Consider the following 27,075-nt stretch of genomic DNA (forward strand, 5'->3'; position numbering starts at 1 on the left):
TCCTTATACAACTTAACATTAAAAACGACCTTCCTAATAGCCATAACCTCGGGTCGTAGGGTGTCCGAAATCCAAGCCCTAGGGTGGAAAGAACCATTCCTGTGTTTCTATGAAGACCGAGTAACCTTAAATCCGGTGGAGGCCTTTAGGCCAAAAGTGTCGTCCTATTTTCATTTGAATCAAGAGTGGACATTACCGTCCTTTAAGGATCCGCAAAACCCGGATGTTATTCATCCACTGGATCCAGTGTCAATAGTGAAATCCTATCTATTAATGACTGAGCACTTTAGGACGTCGGAGAAACTGTTTGTTCTACCTTCAGGCCCAAACAAGGGAAAAGAGGCCTCTATAAGAACTATAGCCAGATGGATAGTGTGTATAATCCAGAAGGCATATAAGGCAAATAACCTGGCACCGCCACAAATTGTGTCGGCCCATTCTACCAGAGGCATGTCAGCCTCGTGGGCGTCCCTGGGCAAGGTGTCGCTAGAGACTATCTGTAAGGCCGCCAACTGGGCGTCATCAAATACTTTTATAAAGCATTACAGGATAGAACCTGCATGTCTGTCAACAGCCTCCTTTGGAAAGACAGTCATTTCCTTAGCCGCTGGACAGTCCTTGTAAATGTGTGCTGTATCACTGATGTTTGTTGTGATTAAATTGAATTGTTTGCTGCAAGTACCCTCCCTCGTGTTTTCTTATCTAGTTAATACCCATATGTTATGCTGCCATGGAGTTGCCAGGGAATTTGGAAAATTGTATACTTACCTTCAGGCAATTTTCCTTTCCTGGCAATACTCCATGGCAGCATACATTCCCACCCTCTTTTTGGCAGCTCGTCCGAATTGAGGAGTGCTGTCTATGGGTGGAGCTTCACTTTTATAGTTAGAATGGTCCTATCTGGCAGTTGTAGGAAGGGAACTGCCCATATGTTATGCTGCCATGGAGTATTGCCAGGAAAGGAAAATTGCCTGAAGGTAAGTATACAATTTTCCAAAATTATACATGTATTAGGGCCTGTTTCCACTACACGCAGATGTGATGCAGATTGGATGCAGAATGGATGCAGAAAAACTGATTCCAATGAATGCCTATGGGCCTGTTTCCACAAAACGGGATTATTCGGATGCAGATTTTCCCATAGGCATTCATTGGAGTCAGTTTTTCTGCATCCATTCTGCATCCAATCTGCGTGTAGTGGAAACAGGCCCTTATAGACTCCAATGAATGCCTATGGGAAAATCTGCATCAGAAAAATCTCGTTTAGTGGAAACAGGCCCATAGACATTCACTGGAGTCAGTTTTTCTGCATCCATTCTGCATCCAATCTGCGTGTAGTGGAAACAGGCCCTTATCGTTTTCAGTGTTATAAACAATATTTTCAGATTTATTAGTACATTAAGAAATGATAAAAAAGGATATACACAATATTATACAACTATACATTATCGTTTTCAGTTTTATAAACAATATTTTCAGATTTGTTTTATTTTTTATTACAAGAAATGATAAAATATGGTTATTGACGAAATCATTAAACCACACACCCTTTTTTCCAGGCGCCCTTTTTTGATGTACGCATATGAACTACCAGATTGACTTTCATTAGGCTGCAGTGGGGTGCAGTCAAAATACTGCACCATCGCAGTGTGAAAGGACCCTCAGGCAACTCACAAAGAAAAACTGACATGCGGAAAAACAGACGAGTGGAGACAGGTCCTAAGGGTGTATTCCGATAAGAGGCCAGCAGGTGTCTCTGTTGTGCAATGTTTGCTCATCAATCAAATAGTTTTCATTGACATACTTACAACAAATCCTAACTAATAATAATATTTTAAAACAGTGACAGGGATTTTGGTGTGTGTGTTTTTTTCCCCTGAGAATATCCATGTCTATGTGGAGCATACTGCATAGAATGCCAGGAACATCAAAACAAATATAGATAAAGTTAACCTGTGAGGTTATCTGGACAAAAAAAAAAGTAAGTGCTTAACTGGGTAGAGGGAACCTCCAGAGATCGCCATTTCCCTCTTCCTCCTTGTTCCGGTGATGGGACTGCCTAATGATCACTCAGTTTAGGTTCCCTTTAAGAGTGTTAGGGGGCCGAAGTAGCTAAATTAAACACAGTTTTTGCTGATTGTCACCACCATTAGGTACGCTATGCCTGTGCTATTTTGTCAAATGAAACATACCCATGGGAATGAACCTATTGACTGTGTAAAGTTAGCATGTCCCTTTCAGTATGCAGGCATAGTGCTACTGGCACAGTGGCATCTGGCTGTTACTGCAGCTGGCATAGTGGTGGTTGGTAATCAGTGGTGGCTGATAACCTACCGGAGAGTAAAGGAGGAGGCAGAATGACAACATATGATGGCCCCTGCATGTGGCATCACAGGCCAGAGGTTTCGGCCATCTCCACCAGAACCTCAAGGCACAGGAACAGTTTATTTCCTTCAGCTTCAACCTCCTGAACTCTCTCCATGTCCTCCTCCCCACTAGGTTTTCACTGTTACCGTATTTGCACTGCTGTGTAATGTGTATATTGTGTTACTGTGCTGTACTTGTAAATGTGTTACTCTACTGAATACAGTGTGTTACATTTCATACTTTAAGTCCTGTATGTGCCAAATACAATTGCAGGCATGCTTCAGTCGTGCTTGATGAATAAAAGTGATTCTGATTCTGTCTGTGGGCCACATGGAATTAACAACTGTAGAGGCAACTGTAGAGAGCTATGGGGGCCACCTGAACAGGCTCGGTGGGCTGCATTTGGCCCCTGGGCCAGACTTGAATATAGCAGATTATAACCTGGATCAAAGCCGGGACAAGGTCCTCCAGCACCAAAGCCTGAGACACCAAAGTGCGCCCCTACATCCCTTCCACCCCAGCCGTCACACACGGATTGCTATTAGACTAAGAGGTGCCCCAGGGTCCTCAACACCTTAATCTCTAGTTATCTGACTTGCAGTCGCTGCCATGTATCCCTCTTTTCTTATTTCTTGTTGCTTCAAACACAATAGGGGAATGATAGCTGAGTAAGTTGTGCGCACCCCTCCTACACTGCGCCCTGAGGCTGGAGCCTCTCTCGCCTCTGCCTCGGCCCAGCCCTGACCCGGATACACATGTACATAGTACAAACACACAATATAACTCACTGAGTGCACTTTACAATCACTGGCCAGTTCATTCATACAATAGAGAACTGGGAATTTATTAGACGATGTCCAGGCAGCCATCATTTTGCATTGCAACATTATACTACAGCCACTGGTTACAGTAACTGCCAGTAAACAGCTGGTGGTCCTGCATTGTAACATATTGGTTTGCACTGCAATTATTTTTAAAACATATCTGTGACTACCAATAGACAGTATTATCATTATCATCATTATGACCCCTAATACCAAAAAGATGCTACCTCAGTAGTGTGTGGGGGTGACTTTTTCAATAATCATGTTCTTATGGCAAAGGGCTCTTCCCTAAGTCTCATACACAGCAGGCTTTGGAGGTAATCCAAGGAAGTGGGTTAATGGTGCGATCTCATCAAACCATTAACAAGAGGGCAGTTGCATAGCCATGTCATGTTTTGGCCGGATGCGGGCTTTGAGTAGAGGAAGAAGCTCGCACTCTGCTGACAGTTATATACTTTGTGTACAGCTTTCTGGGTCACGTGACTTTTCCAAAGGAACAGCTTAGTCCAACATGAAAATTATTCAATGACATAATCCTCTATCCAAATCTAATAACAGTGGAAAATTAAGGTGGAGGACCTAGGACTTCACAAAATAAAAAGGTTAGATACTTACCTAGCTGATGAAGGTCTCGTGACCAGAGTTGCTCAAATCCGAATTCAGGTGAAAGCCGGATAGTTGTTATCCGGATTTCACCCTGTTAATTGCAATTACCTATGCAGGCTGAGCGGGGGGGGGGGGGGGGGGGGGGGGGTCAAGCTTACCTCTCTGACGTCTTCTTAGGTCCATCCCTCGGCGCCTCCCACGATGCAGTCCACGCACGTCACGTGAGTACAAACACTTCCTCCTTTAACCCGGAAGGTGGAAGTATTTGTACTCACATGACCGCCGCATGGACTGCATCGTGGGAGGCGCCGAGGGACGGACCTCAGAAGACGTCAGCTAGGTAAGATTGACACCTCCCCCGCCCCCCCTGCACAGGTGATTGTAATTAACAGGGTGAAATCCTGATAGCAACTATCCGGCTTTCACCCGAATTTGGATTTGAGCAACTCTACTTGTGACGCTCCAGAGGCTACTCAGATTGTCCCCAACCACTGGGGACCCTCTTTTTGTCTGCTTCCACATTCCCCTCCACCATGGCCTCAATTCACATTACCACATTCAATAATGCAGAAAACAGCTGATTTTACCACTTACCTTGCCAAATTCCAATTCATTAAACCTATCACTGCACTCAAAAGTAAAATTACAGACTAGTGAGGTAAATTACCAACTTGTGCGGTAAATACCTCAAGTAAATCAAGTAAAAGTGTTCAGTATTTATCTCCAGCTCTGACCAGTCGGTAACTCACAATTTCCAGTTGACAGATGTAGCAGACAGCCAATAGGGAGAACCAGACAGCCAATTGGAAGAGGCATACAGCCCTGCTTCTTACCTCACTTCAGCAGAGGAGGAGAAGGAGACATTTAAAAAGGCTTTTCTGTATCCCTTTAGATGTGCATATCTGTATACTGATACATAGAAGTACTTCCTCTAGTTAGCATAGATGTGCATCTAAAGGCATGCCAGGGATGCACTGGACAGAAAATAGAATGGCTCATGCACAGACTTGTATGAGAAGACTGATAGCTTGCTGCCTGACCTGCTCCACAGCTGATAAGACTACCAAATGGGGCTGAGAGAACTGAAACATTTTTTTTTTTTGGTATATTACCAAACATCTAACACATGCGAGAAATCTTAGTGAATTCTGAAAAAAAGTGTAAAATACCGAATGCGGTACTTTACCGACCTAAATTATTTTACTGAACTGCCTTTAGTAAATTGAGTCCCATGTATGAGCGGAGCCATACATTATAATTTACCTCTGATGAAACAAGGGTGAACCTTGAGAACCATGTCTAGTTCCCGGAACCTCAAGAAATGTGTCAAGTCTCTGAATACCTTTTAGTGAATAAAAACCTTTAAATGTCACCTCTAGGCATGATCAGCCTGTGATTATTATAAGGAGAGAATTCAACCTTGGACCCACATGGAGAGCTTGGCGGCTTCCTCATTGTTTCTCTGGACAAATGTTTTACCCAGAGACATGACGATGATAAGTGAGACGATATGTTTAGGTGGTGGATCCCATGACAAGCGTGATTGCGCAATTTTGAATTTCTTCTTGGTAGCGCACCCAGGCTATGCATATGCATAATTTAGGATTAGTTAGTGTTAGGGCCCCTCCCATGGGGGATGACTTCTTCACAGTGGGAGGGACGAGTACTTAATAAGTTGCATGCAGGCTATTACAGAAACCAACATCCTCCAATGGTATACAGGTGCATTTTATTTGAATGCTTGTTGTGTATTTTATCCCACTAGTGGGGCTTGCACTCTCAAGCAGGTAATCTTAAGGATGCAATCTGTTTCTAAGTAGCGCTGTTCCTTTCATCGCCGTGATTGCTGCCTTGTCAGTTCTGACATTACACGGTAAGCTGGCCAGGGCCGGATTTACCATAATGCACTGTAGGCACGTGCCTACAGGCGCCTTATGATGGAAAGGCGGCTCACTCCCCTCCCCAAGCACATCCCTCCCTACTTCCCTATACAAAGTCCTGATGAGAGTGTAAATAAGTTACTCACCCGGCTCTTGGCATTCCACTGATGAGATCTCAATCAGTGGCACCTCCAACTACTTAATACTGAGGTCCCTCTAACTATCTAATATTTCTGGCTTCCTAATACTTAAGGGCACCTGTGCTACCTATGCTGGGCAGTAAGTAAAGGAAAAGTTACAGCTGGGCCAGGTAGCACACTTGTGGTTCAGTTTGGTGGGGAATGTAGGTTCAAAGTGGGTGGAGTCTAGGGTGCCAGGACATCTGTGCCTATAGGCTCCTGTGATGTAAATCCGGGCCTGAAGCTGGCCTCTATTGCAGAGGACAGTTTGCACATTAATTTTACACACAAGTAGTGCTTTTGATTTTGTGCACAGTAGCACAGACCTATTTCTTCTTTGAATTAAAAAAGCCATACTCAAGCAGCCTTCTGCTAAGGCACAGGCATAGGTTGCACCTTGTAGGGATGGTTGGTATTGCCCATTTCTGATTCTGCAGAAATCCTGATTTCTGACGATGCCAATTTCCGTTTTTCCAATTTTCCGATTTTTCGTTTTTCTGTTATTTGATTTTTTTTTTTTTTAGGAGGGGGGGGGGGTTCAAGGGGGTATTTTATTAGGTGGCAGCAGCGGCGCGGACAGGAACACAGGCATAAGTGCCACACGTTACTTCCTGATATACAGCAAGTAGCGTCAGATGCTTAGAGAGTGGAAGAGTGGAACCTCCAGTGTGTGGAACGCATGGAGGTATGTGTTCCTGCCCGGCACTGCTGCTAGGTATTTAATGCTTTATGGGGAGCACTGAGGTGGGGGGGGGAGTCCCCCCCCCCCTCCCTGCAGATGTTGGTGGAGTCCCCCCCCCCTCCCTGCAGATGTTGGTGGACATGCTCTCCCCACATGCTGCAAACCCTACACCTCCCCCTGGGTGCAGGAGCTGCAGCCCCTATTGTTACACCACTGATGCCCACACCGTGTTACATAAACATACAATCAGTGTAATCAAGCAAAAATATATTTGCATAAAATGTGCGTTATTCATAAATTACAAATATACTAATAAAAACCCCTCATTCTTAGTGCTCAATTGGTCATATAATCTGATATGTGGAAGTAACAATCTCACAACTCATTTTCTAGTTTATCTTTTTATCTTTTTTTGCCCTCCAGCTCAGGTATGCTTTAACTGCTCTGCAACCACCTTACACCAATGGGCGGTCACAGAGTAGCTCCCCCGAGACCACCTAATGCTGATTGGCGTCAAGAGTGGTGGGCGGAGATTAGCTGAGTTATGGATCTCAGCTCCGTAAACAGCCTGCCAGCTGCGATCGGAGCTGGCAGGCTGTAAGGCACAAAAGAAACTGTTAATTTGTTTTGTACAGTGCTGTGATCTACCGCAGTGCTGTATTTATTGGGGACGGCCCTGTCACGTGGCTGTTCCCTGGAGTGGCTCACAATCGGATCCCTCTTAATAGGCTGATTCCTATGGGAGGTGATTGTAGTGCTGAATCTCAGAGGGAGGAAGGGAGGGAAATAAGAAAAATAACACAATTTAATAAAAAAAAAACTTTTTAAATGAATTAAAAAAAAAAATATGACATCGCAGCAGCAATCAGATGCCACCAACAGAAAGCTCTGTTGGTGGCAAGAAAAGGAGTCAAGATTTAGTTGTGTGCTAAGTTGTATGGCAGTGCAACAAACTGTTAAACCTGCAGTGTGCAGCATTGTAAAAATAGCCTGGTCACTAGGGGCGTGTAAGCCTGTGGTCCTCAAGAGGATAAGAGGAACTGTAGTGAAAATAACAGTGAATAAAATTGCTTCTTTTTTACAATATTCATTTATGAACTGTTTAGTTAGTGTTTGCCTTGCCTATTGTAAAATCTTTCCTCTCCCTGATTTACATTCTGAAATGCATCCCTGGTGGTGACATCTTCAGTTCTGCCAGGTGATCTATGCGGAATGTTCGTTACAGAGAGTTCTATGCACAGAGGGAGATACTGGTTGCTTAGCATTTGGAAAAAGTCGTTATTTGCCACAGTGCAACGAGGTTCACAGAAAGCAAACTGTCTGAACCATGGTCATGACATCACACTGTGGGAGGAGTTTCACCACAACAGTATCAGCCATACAGACTCATCTGATGCTCTATTCCAGAAAAGGCAAAGATTTCTCATGAGAAAGAGAGTATCAGCCAGGGGCGTAACTAGAAATCACCGGGCACCCCTGCAAAAATGTGGATGCCCCTCCCCCCATGGGCCTGCTAAGGGCCATTTTGGGGGAAGGAGGGGTCGCAGCATGATGGGAGAGCATGGCTACACATCGGTGGGGAGGGGGGACAGTCCCACCTCACCTCGGGCTCTCCCCTCAGCGCTCCCCTCCAGCATCAATCAGTGGCAGCAGGCAGCGGGCAGGAACACATAACTCGGTCCGATGTCTAAGTGCCTCATGCTACTTCCAGTTTAAACAGGAAGTAGCATCAGTCACTTAGAGAGCGGAACCTCCGGCATGTGGAACGCATGAAGGTATGTGTTCCTGCCTGCCGCCTGTTGCCACATATTGATGCTGGAGGGAGAGCACTGAGGGGAGAGCCCAAGGTGAGGGGGGGACTGTCCCCCCTCCCCGCCGATGTGTAGCCATGCTCTCCCCTCATGCTGCGACCCCTCCTGCCCCCCAAAACAGCCCTGAGCGGGCCCCAGAGGGTATTGTTACGCCACTAGTATCAGCTACTGATTGGAATGAATTTCAATCCCTCTTTAACATCTCCCAGGGAAGGCTTTCTTTTGTTTTCTTGAAGCGAAGGTAAAGGATCACATGACCAGCATAAAATATTTACTGCGCCCTGGAAGGGTGTCTCTTCAGTTTGCTGTGAGTTTATGAATCATCACCCTGAACTCCTTACAGAGCTGGATTAGCTGCATTGCTATCAGGGGAAGATAACACATGCCACACAGATATCACACTGTACAAATAGGTAACACATAACCAGTGCTTATGCTCTATAAGTGCAGTCACTGAGTCAGTGCAGCGCAGCAGCCTGCAGAGCTGGTTCTTAAGCAATCAATACCAGGTGCTGCTGGACGTTGGAACGTGGGCGTGAAAGGGAAAGGAAGGGATCGGACTCCACTGAGCAGAATACAAAGGTCATTCAGGGCTCTGCCAGGGTGAACAGTCTCCTCCACAAAGCGGCTCCTTCAGGTGATTATTATATCAGGTTAATTGGCACTAGGGGATCCTCAAAAGAGACTCGGAAAGATAAAGGTGGAGAATTAGGTGCTGAACTTCCTGGTTGATTTCACTGATACATACACAAGCTTTCCTAATATCTCATTTATGTGTACAGAAGGTGATTAGAAAGCAAGCCCGGAAACATTGATTTGACGTACAAGACAGAAATAGGAGGTTGATTTTCAAGACTGAAAGAAAAGATCGACTTCCTTTTAGAACAATGTGACTTTATTGGAATATCTTCTAAATATTGAGGAAAAGAGGCCCAGAAAAAAAAACAGAGGAACTATCAAGGCCGGAGACCAGCAGATTCTTGGTAAGTCAGACATCCGAATGGCCACTGGCCTTATCTAGATATATCCCCATGAGAACCTGACTGACCCCTCAACTAATAATACACAATTTAGACCTACTGTCTGTAGGACCTTTTCATCCGGCAACAGCTGATTAAAACATAGCTTCCAACTCTTTTCCTCTTTTGGACGTACGGTCCTTTTTTGGGAACCTAATCCATCTGTCCTCTTTCTTCCTCATGCGTCCCTCTTTTAGGACTGTACAGATCTGTGTAATATATGTATTTTTCTAATGAAAAAAAAAATATATTTATTGACTATAAACTTTATTTCTGTCCTAGAGGCGTTTTTTGGTATTTTTAAAAGCGCTTACACAATACTTTCCAATGAGATAGTTCTCATTGGGGCACTCCGTTTGCTTGCCGCTGACAAAAGCGCTGCATGTACCATTTCAAGTCGATTTGCCCTGAATGGAAGGTATGGGGAAAACGCAAACACTCACAAAATAGCTTTGTGCCGCGATTGTGTTTGCGTTCTTAAGAATAAACACATTGTATTCTTTTCCGAGTCAAAAAGTTCACTTCCTGACTTGTGTCAGGAAGTGAATTAAAAAAAATGCTCTGGAAAACAAACAAAAAATGTACCGCCCACCCAAGCGACAGGAATCACTAAAAAAATTGTGTCAAACGCCCAACTCGAATGCTAACGCGATCGGAAAGCAATGTGAACAAACATGAGATCTATAATTTTTTTATCTCCCCCCATCTTAGATGCACTTTAAATTGATCTATTTCTTATTTTCTGATGTTATTATGGAGGAAATGAACCAGGATAGAAAGGAACAGTATGGTTTAAATTATAAAGCAACATAATTTTCTTATGAAATCTTTATGGTATGTGTGACTAGGGGTGTGACGGGGGCGTGATCAGGGGTGTGGCTTAAGTGTCCCTCTTTCTTATCTCATAAAGTTGGGAGGTATGGATTTAATTCATACAAAAAATAGCAATCATACAACACACACACTGTAGTGTACACACAGAAGCATGCACATTCATACATGCTGTATGAACACACACATGCAAACATGTGCAGGCACACACAGATGCACACCCATCTCCCACTTTAAACACAAGCACACAGTTGTTTGCAAAGACTTGAAAAGTACTTCACATGTTTTTATGCATATTTGTGTATTTGAGTGTGTGGCACACACTCAAACACACACATATGCGTACAAACATGTGAAGTACTTTTTCAAGTCTTTGCAAACAATAAATGCTTACTAAATCTATTCTCTGTTTAGAATGCAGTGTTTCAGGGTGGGGTGGGTGTGATCTAAATGACAGGGAAATAAGGCTGTAATTATACCTTAATTTTGTCATATACAGTATATCTACGAGTGACAGTTAGTGACAAGACTACATAATAATAACACTATATTTAATAAAACAGTACAGATTGGATTGGAATAGGTTGTAAGGGCCCTCTTACACTTAATGCGTTGGTATGGCTTAAGCTACGTACACACATACGACAACAATCGTTCGTTGTGAACGACAGACAAACTTTTAATTGACGAAAGAACGACCTAAGTAAAGTTAGTTTTTAAAGGTGTGTAACGATCTGATCGTTAGAACGAATGTTACATCATGGAAAGCAACTATTGCACTTGTGCATAAAAATGAAACGTTTCATGGAGAAATAGTGAAATGCGCATGTCAAGCCTAGTACGAACGATCGTTTCCAACGATGTACTACTTTTGCAAACGATCGTCGTTGACAAAAATCCGCCAAGCTAGATCATTCGTATTTTAACGATCTAGCTCGTCCGTCGTTAGACTTAATGGTCGTTGGCTACTCTTTTTTAAACGATCGTCGTTTGAAATGATCGGGGAACAATCATTACAAACAACTATAGTCGCATGTGTGTACGCACCTTTAGTATGAGTTGCATTTTTTTTTTCTCCATAGGAGTGCATTGTGAAAAAGCTTCAGTTTTTCAGCGTATAGTTTGAAAGAGGCCATAGGGAAACATGGACACTGGACTGCACATCAATTGTCCTTTCAGTTACAACCAAATGATGTAGTGTAAAAGGACCCTTAACCTTTTCGGGACCATGTGAATGAGATCCTACGCCGCACTTGTGGCTGTTCTAGCCTGATGCGGCGTAGGATCTACGCCGGCCCGCAATTTCCGCTCCCGACGCGTTCGTGCGCACCCGGAGGGGGAGATTAAGCTGTCATATGACAGCCGACATCTCCCCCGAGTGATCAGCAGCCATCGCGTATGGCTGCTGATCACACGATCACTACGATCGCCGTCGGATCGTAGTGATCTGTTTGACAGCTGCGGCGGCAGGGGGGGAAAGAAGAGGATCCACTCACCTCCCTGCCGTTCCAGCGACGATCGGCGCCCCCCTCCGCTCTGGCCGGCATCTCCGCTTCATCTGACGTCAGCACCAGGTCCCGGCTTGATGACGTCATCAAGCCGCGACCCGGAACTGCTCGTCAGACAGAACGGAGATGCCGGCCGGAGAAGAGGGTCCCGTGCGGCTCATCGCTGGAGCCTGGAAGGTAAGTGAAGGCTGCGGGCAGAAGGGGGAGGCACAGGCCACCATGGGGGACACCACTCTAGCCAGCCACACACGGGATCCGGCCGCCTGACCCCCCCAAACGCGCGCACCCCCTTCCCGCGCAAAATGACTGGTCCTTAAGGGGGGGTAGGTGGCCGGTCCCGAAAAGGTTAAGGTGGCCGCAGACCATACAATTAAAAGAAAGATCCAATTTTTCATCAATTTGATCATTTCAGTTGGTTGCACCGAAAAATCGAGAGGTTTTATTTGTTTTTGATCGATACATCCGATCGAATTTACTTTTTTTTTTCGATTTTTAGAGATTGGACAGGTTGGAACTTTCAGACCAACTTTATCAAGAATTGTATGGTGTGTGATGGATTGTCAGTTACTTGATGTACAGTTCCAATCAAGTTTTTTTTTTCTGAGCTTTCAATTATTTTATTCATGATTGGAGAAGGATTAAACAGAGGTGTGTGGTACATTGGTCAGATTTTTGAATTGTTACAATCAGTAAATTGATTGCTATTCTTGAATTGAACAGATATTTAAAAAAAAATGGTATGGTGTGTGGCCACCTTTAGGCTTGGTTCACGTATAAAAAGAAGTCCAGTCCTGTCCTGTCAGTTTTTTGACATTTGGCATCAGTTCTGTATGTGTTTCTATGGATGTTTTCACACATAAATCTGTACATTTGCAGTCAGGTCCAGTCGTGTCAGTTTTGCATCAGTTTTGTACATGTTTCTATAGCTGTGTTCACATTTCTGGTCCAGTCAGGTAAAACTGATAGATAATGGATGTAAGAACAGATGCATAACTGACAGGACAGGCCAGTAGTGCAGCGGAGCACAAATGTGCAGATTTATGTGTGAACCGGGCCTAAAGTCATTTTAAAGAGAGCCCAAGATGAACCTCCGATCAAAAATCAAATACTTACCTAAGGAGATGGAAGCTTCTGGATCAGCCTTTCTCAACCTTTTTTGACCTGAGGAACCCTTCGGAAAATTTTCAAATCTTGGGAACCCCTGACGCGTGTGTATACCGACCAGGCAACAAAAGCAGTCGCTTGGGGCCCCATTCAGAGTCAAAGGGGCCCCATTAGCACATAAACCAGCCCTTGCCATCCTGTCAGCGGTGGCTGGATGGTATAATGGTTAAAGGGACTCTGAGCAGTGCAGTAACTATGGAAAGATGCATATCATTTTAAAGCTCTCTTTCTCCTCTTTCCAATGATATCTAAACGGCTGCTCTATGCCTTTTAGTTTTCGATATTTTCGCGATTGAAATCGCAGCCACAGGACGACTTTTCTCCAAAGTTGGCAGCTCGATTCAGCACAATGCAATAAAATATAAGGAACCCAGGGGGATATAATTACAAACATCATGCTGGTAGGTGTGAGGATGTAATGAATTAGTTGTGGGTATGCTTAAAGGCATATCCACAGGCACTGCTTGGAGTCCCTTTAAGGGCTCTGCCGCCGACACAGGAGACCAGGGTTCGAATCTCAGCTCTGCCTGTTCAGTAAGCCAGCACTCATTCAGTAGGAGACCGTAGGCAAATCTCTCTAACACTGCTACTGCCTATAGGGCACGTCCTAGTGGCTGCAGCTCTGGCGCTTTGAGTCCACCAGGAGAAAAGCGCGATATAAATGTTATTTGTCTTGTCTTGTCAAATGATGCTGTGCGCTGCTGATTGTCTTCAGAGCCAGGCTCTCCTCCTAGGTCCCCCTCCTGCTACTGTGCGCTCTGCCGCTGCCCACTCCACCCTCCCTTCCCCCAGAGAACCACAGCTGCAGCAAGAATGATAGCAGCAGATGGCAAACGCTCACTCACCTATCCATGATCCAAGCAATAGAGATCCCATCATCTGAAACCCATCTGTCTCTTCTACAGTGCAGCCGCTCGCTATGAAACTTCCTGATTCTCAAATCAGACAGGAAGTAGGAAGTAGTAATAGTAGTAGTAACAGAGCGGCAGCACTCTAGAGGAGACAGATGGGCTCCGGATGACAGGACCTCTATTGCTTGGATCACAATAGGTGAATGTGAGTCATCTGGTGCTGTCATTCTCCCCCGCTGCGGCTTCCTTCTCTGCTGGACTATCGTATTCACTGGGATGGAGGCTGCATGGTGGCTGTCTAGTTTGGGAGGAAATTGGTTGTTCGGTGGTGGGAGTGGTTATGTAATTCTGTCTGGGGAACGGCTTCCGGTTTGGCGGTGTCCAGAGCATTCTGCTATTGCCAGGCTGGAGATGCAGGGGGAAAGTGCTGCTGTGATATCTGGCGCCCTCTTCACAGGGGTGCCCCAGCCCCTGAGTGCAAATGTCCCAGCCATTCATCTCTCACTCTGCATTTTGCCGCTGCTATTCCCTGCATTGTGCACCCACAGAGGAAAGCGGGCTGTTGCCCATAGCAACCAGTAGCTCGGCTGCCCGGTGTGTGCGACATATTGCTGTGCAGCTGCATCTTCTGATTCTATTACGACATGATGGGGGGGCCCAAATCAGTTACTTTGCTTAGGGCCCCATTTAGCCTTAATCCGGCTCTGCTTTACCCTCTTTATTTAGTGTGGCCCACTATGTCCCCCTTAACAGGTATGGCCCCTTTTGTCCCACTTGTTAGCAGTTATGGCTCTCATGTGCCCTTATTAACAAGTGTGGCCCCATTTGTGTGGCTGCTTTGTCCCCCCAGTTTGTTTGGCTGCAATGTCCCCCTTGTTTGTGTGCTGCTTTGTCCCCCTTTTCTGTGGCTGCTTGGTCCCCAATTTCTGTTGCTGCTTTGTCCGTTTGTGTGCTAGTGTCCCCCCTTTCTGTGGCTGCTTTGTCCGTTTGTGTGCTGCTGTCCCCCCTTTCTGTGGCTGCTTTGTCTGTTTGTGTGCTGCTGTCCCCCCTTTCTGTGACTGCTTTGTCTGTTTGTGTGCTGCTGTCCCCCCTTTCTGTGGTTTTGTCCGTTTGTGTGCTGCTGTCCCACCTTTCTGTGGCTGCTTTGTCCCCAGTTTCTGTGGCTTCTTTGTCCATTTGTGTGCTGCTGTCCCCCCTTTCTGTGGCTGCTATGTCCCCTGTTTTTGTGGCTGCTTTGTCCATTTGTGTGCTGCTGTCCCCCCTTTCTGTGGCTGCTTTAGTCATTAGTGTCAGTGGCAGTGCAGGGAAGAAAAAAAAAACATACTTACCATCTGACGTCCTTTCCTCCTTGAAACTGGGATCCTGTTAGAACTCCTGCGCATGCCGGAACTATAGAGCTGGCTTCAGGTGATGTGGCTGCTTTATAGATCCATCCGCCGCATCACTCGCAGCATCATGAAGGAATCCTTCCACTGCCGCTGCTGCAGACCTATGAGGAAGCGGGACTATGTTGTCCTGCTGAAGTGTCAAATTGACACGGAACCCCTGGAGGGTTCTCACTGAACCGCAGGGTTCTGTGGAGCCCGGGTGAGAATAGCTCTTCTGGATCCTCCACAGGCTTTCCACACTGTCCTCTGGACCTCTGCCACCCCCCGGGGCCCTCCTACATGTCAAAACCATGCTCCTCTTCATCCAATTATAATTATTTATTTATAAAGTGCCAACATATTCTGTGGAGCTGTACAATGTAAGAAAACAAATGGGAAATATAATGATACAGACAATGATATACATCAAATATAGACACTGGTACACAATACAGCACTGCTGATTACAATAACAGATTTAACCCTCCTGGCGGTTTGTCAAAATCCGCCAGGGGGCAGCAAATACGTTTAAAAAAAAAAATAAAATTTCATGTAGCGAGACGAGGTCTCGCTACATGATAGCTGCCGGCGAAAGAACGGGATCTCTTGGCGACGGGGCGGGATAACGTCACCGACGTCGTGACGTCAAAGGGGACTCCGATCCACAACACGGCGCTGCCTGGCACTGATTGGCCAGGCAGCGCACGGGGTCTGGGGGGGGGGGGCTGCGGCGACGCGTATAGCGGTGGATCGGCGGGTAGCGGCGGCGATCGGGCACTGCACACAGCTAGCAAAGTGCTAGCTGCGTGCAGCAAAAAAAAAATTATGCAAATCGGCCCAGCGGGGCCTGAGCGGTGCCTCCCGGCGGCATAGCCCGTGCTCAGCACGGGCTTACCGCCAGGGAGGTTAATAAATGACTAAAATGTATAACAGAGTGCAAGCTATTAAATGAATAACATTCCAAGACACAAAAGGGTGAGAACCCTGCCCTTGAGAGCTTACAATCTAAAGATTGTAATACAATAGCACAACTACTCTGGACACACCCGGCCGTGCTCATGCAGGCACAGTTCATCAACACTTGTGCTTGAAGAAGGGTATGGTCACCGGCATGGAATCCAACAGGAGCTTTTTGAATTATTCTTTTTTTGGGGGGGGTCTGCGCTTGGCAGTGGAGGACAGCATGGGAAGCTTCTACAGGATCTAGGTCAGGGGTAGGGAACCTATGGCTCGGGAGCCAGATGTGGCTCTTTTGATGGCTACATCTGGCTCACATCAGTAGGGGTTGATTCACTCAGCTAAAGCTACAGTGCTAAAGCAGCGCAGCTCAGTGTGGCAGCGCAAATACAATTTCAAAGTAGGCACGCTACTGCTGTAGCATGCACTACTAACTTACTTGCGCATTCCCAAAACTAACAGCTGCTCCCATTGTCCGACTCTGCACCCTGTCAGGTCCAGTAACTTTGATTGGCCCAATAGGCTGCCTGTCACTTGACAGTCAACCTATTAGGCCAAAGTGTGGGGATCTCGTCCTACAAAGTGAATCAACCCCCAAGTTAGCTAGCTAATTTTACAAGCTGTTAGTCTGTATTTCTCCTGTCTGGCTTTCGGGGAAATTGCTGATGTTACTGATACCCAAGAGAAGCTGAAGACGTGTCTGACACTTCCACTGCCCTGCGGATCAACTGTATACACATCTCTATGGCAACAGGGACGTGAGCCCTCTGCTGTGCTAGTTTGAAACATTGTATGGCTCTCACAGTATTACATTTTAAAGAGAACCAGATACGAAGAAGAAATAGATTTATACATACCTGCAGGGGTGCCTCTAGTCATTTTGTCACTCCAGGCGAGAAAACCTGTGGCGCCCCCCCCAAGCCCCTCCCCCCCAGGAAAATAATCATAATGCAGAATCGTTTCACCAGAAAATAATCATAACGCGTCAGTGTTTCATCAGAAAATAATAGTAATTATCGTAATTCAGAATCGTAATTCAGCAGAAAATAATCGTAATGTGGCAGTGTTTCACCAGAAAATACACTTATTGCAGCAGCATTTCACCAGAAATTAATCATAGGGCAGCAGCGTTTCACCAGAAAATAATCGTAATGGGGCAGCGTTGTCAGAAAATAATCGTAATGTGGAAGCGTTTCACCAGAAAATACACGTAATCCGAGCAGAGGGAAAGAGTAGAGAGGGAGAGGCAGCATAAGATGTAAGAGGGGGGTAGAGGATCAGAGAGGGGGAGGGATAGACAGCATAAGATGGAAGAGGGTGCAGAAAAACAGAGGGGAGAGGGAGAGACAGCATAAGATGGAAGAGAGTGCAGAGGAACAGAGAGGGGTAGAGACAGCATAAGATGGAAGAGGGGGCAGAGGAACAGAGAGGGGAGAGGGAGAGACAGCACAGCACTAAAGCACAGGTTTACAGCTTTACCAGCCTACAGCCTAACCAGCTTTCAAAGAAAACTCTAGTATCAAAAGAGCAGGGCACATTCTAGCAGTTATAACAGTACTGGGAGTCTGCACACAGGACAGGAAGTGTTCTTAGCAGCCTGCCTGCATACCTTCTCTTCTGCCTGTGCATGCAGCTTATCATCTCTGGAGTAGTGATGGGTCGTTCGCGCCGGCTCTTTGCTGCGAACAACAAGAGCCGGTTCTCAGTTTTGAAAGAGCCGATGCCTCAGCCGCCCCACAGAGCTCTGCTTTGCTCTGCAATAAAGGGCGCTGAGGCATGTTGGGAGATGTAGTCCTCCTCTTGCAGCTTGTAGGAGTGTATGGGGCGGAGCAGAGCAGTAGCAGGAGGGATTGCCCCAGTCAGAGAAGCAGTCTGGAATTGTCATGGAGACAGGGGCGGGGCTTTTACTCCGATTCTGAGTGGTGTTTAGTGATATTTAATGAAAAGCCGATTCAGAGCCGTAAGAGCCGGCTCTTTAATGGGAGCCGATTCAGAAGAGCCGATTCTCTGAAAAGAGCCGGAATTCCCATCACTACTCTGGAGCAGAAACGTCCCTTCTCCCGGGCTGTGTTGCTGTCTTGTGCAGGGGCGGGGCTCCAACACAGACACATCACATTCTTCTCTCTGTGACTGCATCTGCCCCCTGGCTGTCTCGCTCCAGTGTCTGTGTGCAGCCAGTGACACAGGTGGGGGGTCAGACTGTCGGGGGCATAAGCTGGCTGGCCGCTGGCTCCTGGTTTGACTGGCAGGGGGCGGAGTTAAAGGTTGGGCCACACGAGGTAAACACTTTACCTGTGTGGCTACTGAGAAGAAGGGGCACGGCTTTAAAGAAGGAGCCTGGCAGAGAAGAGCAGTATTGATTGCTCTATTGGCTGGGGAGAAGTGAAGGTGGAGGCACTGCTGAGCACATGGTAGCGTGCCGAGCACCAAGGACTTAGTCGGGAGGTAATATAATATAAAAAAACCCATGGTCAAGGTAGTAGCTGCGGGGGAATGCGCCTCACCACCTCATGGCGCCCCAGGCAACCGCCTATACTTGCCTGGTGGGTGAGACACCCCTGCATACCTGGGGCTTCCTCCAGCTCCATAGGCCTGGATCGATCCCATGCCGCCGTCCTCCGCTTCCTCTGTCCGCCGGTACCGGGTCCCGTAATTTCGGCCAGTCGACGCAAGTGCAGTGCGCTCCCTCAGTACTGCACAGGCGCATGAGTACAAAGCCGGAGGGAGCCCCTGCGCATGCGTACAACTGGTCTTGTCCGGCGGAAGTGACGGGACCTGGTAACGGCAATAGAGGCAGCGGAGGATGACGGCGTGGGAGCGATCTAGGCTTATGGGGCTGGAGGAAGCCCCAGGTATGTATAAACTTTTTTTCCATTTTTCAGCTATCCTTCGTCTCTGGTTTCCTTTAAAATATGTGGTGTTTATGGTTCTCTCAGCCAAAAAGGTTCCTGACCCCTGTTCTAGAGGCTACCTTCTTCTTTGGTGAGTTTTTTTGTTGTACCTGAGGTTCTCCTCGGGTACACTTTAAAACGTTTGGCACTACTTTTATGCAACTGTCTTCAGGCCTGGTATACACCATGCAATTTTCCCTTTGGATCATACTCAAACGAGACATCTGATTAATAGTCAGATCTCACATTGATTGAATATAGAAGAAAGCTAGTGTAGTACGCCATTTTTTCTTAACATTTTGATCATCTTTTCCAGTTGAGTATCAATTGAAAATGAATCAAGAGAACATTTTTTTTTACCAGAATTGGACTTACTGTATACATGGAACAATAGCCAGTTTTTTGATTGATATTCTCCAGCCTGTCCTATCTGTTTCCGATTGAGAAAGAGATTAATGGTGAGCTTGGGATCGGCCGCATGGCAATCAATATTCTGTATATTTTTGTTGCTCAATTCAACCATTTACTCGATTGAAAGAAGGATCTGATTTGAGAATTGCATGGTGTGTACCAGGCCTAAGGGTGCCCATATGCTGGCAGATGAGGTAACTGATTGGATCTTCAGATTTGCATAGCAATCTAGACTCAACAATACCAGTTGATAATTCCCATCCTATATAATAATAGGCAACTGTTACTGCGTACAGCAGGGACAGTTGTCTCTGTGTAGCTGGGTCCGTGCTTTTTGCTACTGCGCATGTGTGCGCGTGTGCACTAATAGGCGGCGGTGGAGGTAAGGAATCACGGACCTAGAGCCCATTTTTAAACGGGCTTAGGTCTGCTAGTCCTATATAATAATTTGCAAGTGTCTCTGCATCCTGTCTCTGTGTGTGTGTGTCCCTGCTTCCAGACCTGACAGTTTGCTGTCTGTGAACCTCATTGCATTGTGGGAAATAACAGCTTTTTTCCAACTGCAAAGCAAGCAACATCCGTTTTGTAACAGGTGGTCCTTTTACTAGTATATCTATAATGCTAATCCACAGTTGTAAGTATTCACGGACTCAGAAGCTTGGAGATCACCATAACAACTGACAACTGTCGTCTTTTATGTTGCAAGGATTTTCACCAGTATTATTTCAAACTCATCCTATGTAATAAAACCCTAAATGTCCCTGCGTCGTCATCCTCCTGTCCCTGTGTCCCAAGTGTTTTGGCTACTGCACATGTGCAGCCGTTGGGACAAGAGGAGGACGGGGCCAGGGGGTGCGGACGGCAGGCGGGTGTGCGCGCTAACATGTGGCGGTAGCGGCTGTGAGAGAGACCTAGAGCCGTTTTTAAACAGGCTTAGGTCTACTAGTCCTATACAATAAAACCCCTGTGTCCCTGTGTCTGTGCTTTTTTTTGCCAGCGCGCATATGTGGCACACGGACATTAAACACTACAGGAGGACAAGGGGTGCGGGCGTGTGTGCACGCGGTGTGTGCACGGTTATGCATCGCGGCCGTGTGCACACTTGCACACTTGCGGTGGTGGTAAAAAGGGAAGGGAGGTTGTGAGGGGCCGAGGCCTAGCGCCCGTTATTGTAACAGGCCTAAGGTCTAGTAATACCTAGGTTGTAAATATGCACAGACCTGGTGTGGGCGGGCGGCCCAGTTGTGGGCGGTGGCTTTGTGTAGATGGCAGCTTAGGGTGACAGGGGTTTACTGTGAGCGGTACAGTTGTGGGCGTCGGCTTAGCGGTTGTGGAGTGCATGCTGCACATGCATTCAGTGGTGTAACTAAGGAGCTTGCGGCCCCAGTGCAAGTTCTACATGGGGCCCTAAGCATTCTATTAATGTGGAGCCCCAAAACCTATCAAGGACAGCTGCAGTGTCACAGAGGTGTAACCAGAGTAAGAAAATAGCTTGTTAAGAATTACTACTATTCAATGCATGTATATAGGTGTTCATTATCAGCATAGCCCCAAAAAATTAGTAATAAGGTGGATGGAGGGCCCCTAGTGGGCCCCTCTGGCCTAGTTGGCCCCAGTGCAGTTGCAAGTGCAACCTCTGCCTCCCCTATTACTACTCCACTGCACACAATTCTTTTGAGAATCAGATGTTTCCTGGTTTCAACAGAAACTGTGGTGGAAAATCCATGTGCATACGTATTGCATATCTTAAATATTATCTTGCCATACCCAAGTCATACCTATAATAAAGAATTCATGTGTAAAGACACATCTTCAATTCTCAATCCACACTGATTGCATTTGAAGCTAAGCAGTACTTTGATTTACAGGATGGGAACATTTGGACTGGGCCGTTTCTAGACTTTTTGCTGTCTGAGGCAAACTTGTGAGGATGTGCCCCATATTTGGAATGATCACACAGCACCCAACAATTTACTCTGCTTCATTTAATGTCCTCACATGACATGCTGCAGCCTAGCACAACAGCATACTGGCTGGCTGTGAGTGAGTCTGTGACAAACATACTGCTCACCCTCAGCAACTCCATTCCTCCTCAATCAGGACAGCAGTGCCACTACCTCCCTTCTGCTGTGCCAGTCAAATGAAACACTGCTGCTCTCCTGCCTCCCCTTCCTCACTCAGGCCCAGTGCACACCAAAAACCTCTAGCAGATCTGCAAAACGCTAGGGGTTTTTGAAGCAGATTTAAGAGTGATTCTAGGCACTGTGGGCAGCACGGTGGCGTAGTGGTTAGTGCTTTTGCCTTGCATCGTTGGGTCCCCAGTTCAAATCCCATCCAGGTCAACATCTGGAAAGAGTTTGTATGTTCTCCATGTGTCTGCGTGGGTTTCCTCCGGGCACTCTGGTTTGCTCTCACATCCTAAAAACATACAGATAGGTTAATTTGCTTCCCCCCCTAAATTGTCCCTAGACTACTATACATACACTACACAATATACAGTATACATATGACTATGGTAGGGACTAGATTGTGAGCTCCTCTGAGGGACAGTTAGTGACAAGACAATATATACTCTGTACAGCGCTGCAGAAGATGTCGGCGCTATATAAATACAAAATAAAAATAATGTTTTCTAAGCATGCCTAGCGTTTTTTGGAGCGTTTTTGTGTATCTGATTATAAATATTGTTACAGTAAAGCTGTTATTAAACAGCTTCTGTAACAAAAACGCCTGGAAAACAGCTTTGATCTAGCGTTTTTCAGAGATGTTTTCCACTTTCCTATACTTTACATTGAGGCAGAAATGCCTCAGAAATCTAACAAATGCTGTAGCCTCCGAGTTTGCGTTTGTGGAAAAAACGAACCGCTCTGGTGTGCACCAGCCCATTCACTTTCATTAGCAAAGGGGTTCTAAAAAAATGCTTCAGAACCACTCTGGTGTGCACTAGCCATATCTGTCAGACTCCTCACACAGCACAATAAGCTGCTTTTCCCCAATGAAGACCTCTTCGCCTGGCTCTCCTCTCGCTTCTCCTCCTACAGTACAAACACAAACATGCTGCCCCTGTAATCTCTGTGCCTGATGCAAATGTTTCACCTTCCTTCATGAGAGAACCGGCCCTGCATTTGGAAGCAAACATATTTTAGCAGAGAAATAAATACAGTATATTTACACAAAAAATAAATAAATAAAAGAAAATAAAAAAATAAAATAATAAAAAACACCCAATAAAGAGGGACAGATGGAATTGGTCCTACATGAGGGCATGTGGCCGGTGAGAACTATAGCTGCACAGACACACTTGCACTGTACACACATGCACCTGTTGATAAACACATGACCTGTATAAGGCCTGGGATCCACTAGCAGCGCTTTTCTAAGGTCCTGAGTTGTATCCGCTTCTGTCCGCTTTTCAGCATTGCTAACATTGATGTGTAACTGAAAAGCGGACACAGCTGCGTCAGTGGGCTCAGGCCCTAAGCGCTTTGTGATTTGAAAAGCTTTTTCTAATGTAATGCTATGGGTGTGATCCCACTTCAGCGATGTAAGTTTATATAAATCCCCCATAGCATTGCATTAGAAACGTTTTTTCAAATCACTAGCACATAGAAAAGGCTTCTACTGGGTTTGAGCCCTAAAGCTGAGGCAAAAATAAAGCAGTTACATTAAGCAATAAAGCAACCAATCAGAACTCCTGTTTCCTTTACTGCTGAAAACTGATTGGTTGCTCCCCCTCTGCTTCAGTTGTCATTTAATCTTGATAAGTCTGCCCCTTTTTTGGAAAGAACTGAAAAAACTGTGTGTTTAGCTTTTGTCATGTAGAAGGAGACCAAATACAACAGATGCTTTTTTGATGTTTGCAGAAAAAATACAGTAATTGGATCATCGATTCAACAGACTTTCTCCTGCTGACATGGATCCAGAAGCATTGGCTAGATGTAATCAAATGTGTCAAATATTTGAACAAGCCTACAATAAAGGTAATCCATTATTTCCATTGATAATGTCATTAAGGCAGAACTCCAACCTTAGATTCATATATAATTAATTAAGTTTGTTAACTTCTATCTGTGATTTTTGGACTTACACCATTTGCCTTACTTGACACAGACTGAAGCCTGGCACACACTTTCAGTTATGATTGGCCAAACACTGACCACTAGTTTTACCACCTCTACGTAGTATGAGCAATGATGCTCGGATACCCCCAATCACGAATTTGAGTGATCACAAATTCAACTCCGCCCACTTACAAATTGACTCGTGATCACGATCACCTATAGAAAAAGATCTCCGACTCGAGTGCGGGTTTTGAGCTGAATAACTGCATGTAATCATGAGTCGTGATTTGTGATTAAAAACCCGCCGCCTTTAACGGTCAATAGCAAAGCCCCCTTACATGCAAGAAGCACCAAATTTGCCAGAGATAGACATGTGTATGTACAGTACCTGGCTACTTTTTTTCCTTAGAAACTTTAAAATTGTTTTTTCTCAAAAACTATAAGGTCTTTGTGATTTTTTTCCCTCTTGTTCCCACTGTTCATCTTAACCTTCCTGGCGGTAACCCCAAACATAGTTCAGGGTAAGCCGCGCAGGAGGATTTCTCAGGCCCTGCAGGGCCGATTTGCATTTTTTTTTTTGCTACACGCAGCTAGCACTTTGCTAGCTGCGTGTGCATACCGATCGCCGCCGCTGCACGCCGATTTGCCGATACCCGCCACGCCGTGCCCCCCCCCTTCCTCAGACCCCTTGCGCAGCCTGGCCTACCAGCGCCAGGCAGCGCTGAGGGGTGGATCGGGACTCCCAATGACGTCACAACGTCGGTGATGTCATCCCGCCCGTCGCCATTCTTTGAACGGGATTTCCTGATCGCAGATCGCCGGAGGGTTAAAGGACTTATGAGGTGAAATACCGAAATTAAGATCAATACTTGTGTGTATTCTGTTTCTATGGAGGACATCATCCATGCTCCCCCTTCCATTCCCCACAGTTTCTGTATCTTTATTCAGCCCAGGTCACATCCCGACCGCACACCACGGGTCGGGCTGGCTTTCCCCACATAAGATGGCCTCCAGGTTAGACGCAGCTGCACAGTCCGCATAGACGAGAGTGCCGATGCACACATTTAGTGCCTCTTCCAGCCGCGTGACATCTCACACACATTTCACCTCATAAGTTATTTAACATTTCTGACAAATGTGGTGTTTCTAGCAGGTAAGGGGGTTTTGCTTTTAACCATTAAAGTTGATAGGTTTTTAGTCACGAATCACAACTCGTGATCATGAGCTCGTGATGGGCACCACTAAGTAAGAGTGTCAACAGATTATATGAATTCTATGAGTAGATTGTGCAGGTAAGCCCTACAGTTGGTCAGTGATTATCATAACTGAAAGTGTGTATCAAGCTTTAGAAAGTGCACATATATCCAATTTTGTTTGGCCAGTTATTGCCCAATTTTACAATTTTCATGTAGTATAAGGGCTTATCCTTAGTGATAAAGAAAAGTGATGTATTCATCTAATGGTGCCCATACATGCACAATACAATAAAAATGTTTAAGTTTTCCATTTATTTGACCAAACCGAAACTAATGAAAATGATTTAAAAAAATCATTTTTCGATCAAGAAAAATGAATGATTATTCCATTTTTTTCAATAAATATCCAATCGGACATGTTGGAAAAATCTTTATATTTGAGCTAATGGAATAGTCAAATGAAATGATCTAATAAAATAAAAAAAGAAAGAAAGAAAGTAACTATGTATGAGCGCCATAAGCTGGATGGGTAAACACTGCCTTTTCTGACAATAACGTTTGAATTGTACGCTGGTCAATTCTTGATGAGGCGGTTGCTTCGGCAGCAGGTGTGGAGCGCCTGAGCTGAAGGCAACACTATAGCAGTGGTGCTATAATGCGCACCCCGTGCAAAGGTCCCACCAATCGCCGGACCCCAAATTACTCCTCCCTCCAAGTTGCTACAACTCAGGTGGGATTAGTATGTAACACCGCCCGGTATTTGAACGGCAGCAGGATGAGCCATCATTCCGCTCACCCTGCACACAGCGACGTACACATTCTGAACAGCATGCTGCAGTTTTTCGTAGCACATAAGCAAATCCCTGTAGCTGTGTACACTGTACAGTACTGCTTTATCAGTTCGGTTGTAGCTTTGCAACAACATGGAGACTGTGTCTGATTCTGAAACAGACAGTGAAAATAAACCTTAAGAGTTTGCAATGTAGAAATTTGCAAGTAGTACTTTGTGCCTCCTCCCCTTTTAAAAGGCTGAACAAAGGTGTGAATGTGTGAGTCTGACAGCTGCACCTCTCCCTGTTTGTTGGTTTCACACTTATGGAGAATAGGTTGGCAAGATCTCATCTCTGTCTTATCAGCAACACAAGCATATCAGGTTACTTCTAAGGTCTCCAGGTTAGGTGGCTGTGGTGTGCACAGGAACCAGCTGATGCAGAACAATGTAGGTTGTAGGCCACACACTATTCTGGCTCAGCAGGTTGCAATGCACTCAGCATACCTCATCCTGCTCCTTTCTGTTTATGCCACTTTCTTATCTATGTCTGTCTTATACAAATATCCTTGTGTGATGATATTTTTCTGCTCTTTTGCAGATCGAAAGAAAGGCAAACCTGGGGTAAGCTTGAGACTTCGAAAGTCTCAAAAATGCTTGTTTTGTGTGTTTTGTTCTTTACTAATAGTATATCGTGCTGGGGTCTGTTCATTGTGTTTATACTGTGTACACCTCAGCTTTTTATTAGGCAGTCTATTCTTATTTTAGACTGGATGCTATTGGGGAGCTTCCTTGATTCTCTCTCCTTAATGAATGTCCAAACCAGTGGGAAAACAAACCCAACACAGGTCTGAACAGGATAACCAGCAATAGAGGAGAGTTCCAGGAGAACTTAAGGCTCCTACACACATCCAACTTACCGTAATGCACAACCAACCGTACAACATGACCAATCACACAGCAAATTGTTAACCTGACAAGTAGGTACACACACGCCAACCAGCTAAACAACCAACTCACTTAAATACTATGTGCCCAAGCTAAACAACATGTACAATACTGGAAGGAGAAAAAAACAGACAAATGGGACCCCAAATGGTGCAGTATGTCACGAGTAATGAGTATTTAAAAAATACTTCTAAAAAGGGTACTCACAAAGGTGGGTTGCACAAGGGGCAACCGACCACTTCAGGCAAGTGAAGTGTGTTTGAACCTGACTCTACTCAGGTCTGCCAGCAATCCTGGACCCGGTCGCTCTCTTAGTAAAAGAACCTGCGCACCTTGAACAGGTGCGCAAAGGCCACCCTCCTTGTTAGGTGGGGAGAATGGGGTACAGCAAAAGGTAAAGAGGCACCCAGAATATATAAAACACTTTAAAATCAATAAAATGAGACATTTTTTTTGAGGTGGCTTACCTCATAGACGACAAAATCACTTTGGATAAGGAAGTTTTAATAAACTATTAAAGCGGAATATAACCCTGCATTTCAACTTTGCTCTAAAACATTATTTACAGTATATTATATGCAACCAGCATTTTTTTTTTACTAGACCAGCATTGGAAGGGTTACACAGGGCTTTAAAGTTCCTTTAGATTTCTGCAGACCCATCCGAAGCTGAAATAGATACATTTTGTTTACATAATGTATCTAAGTGTTGAATGTGACTCATCTCTCTCACTGAGAAGGAGCTTGGACGACA

General features: G+C 45.5%; 1 protein-coding gene across 1 annotated transcript in view; it reads left to right on the forward strand.

Annotated features, from left to right (window-relative positions):
- Positions 1 to 8,739: 8,739 nt before the first annotated feature.
- Positions 8,740 to 27,075, forward strand: part of LOC137524318 (uncharacterized) — a 66,352-nt gene continuing 48,016 nt past the window's right edge. Inside the window, exons 1-4 of the mRNA XM_068244042.1 lie at positions 8,740 to 8,986; positions 9,132 to 9,332; positions 23,212 to 23,328; positions 25,976 to 25,998. Of these exons, the coding sequence (XP_068100143.1) occupies positions 23,262 to 23,328; positions 25,976 to 25,998 (90 nt within the window). The 5' untranslated portion in view covers positions 8,740 to 8,986; positions 9,132 to 9,332; positions 23,212 to 23,261. The remainder of the gene's footprint in view (positions 8,987 to 9,131; positions 9,333 to 23,211; positions 23,329 to 25,975; positions 25,999 to 27,075) is intronic.

Source organism: Hyperolius riggenbachi, chromosome 7, assembly GCF_040937935.1.
Source record: "Hyperolius riggenbachi isolate aHypRig1 chromosome 7, aHypRig1.pri, whole genome shotgun sequence".
In the NCBI taxonomy this organism is placed as follows: Eukaryota; Metazoa; Chordata; class Amphibia; order Anura; family Hyperoliidae; genus Hyperolius; species Hyperolius riggenbachi.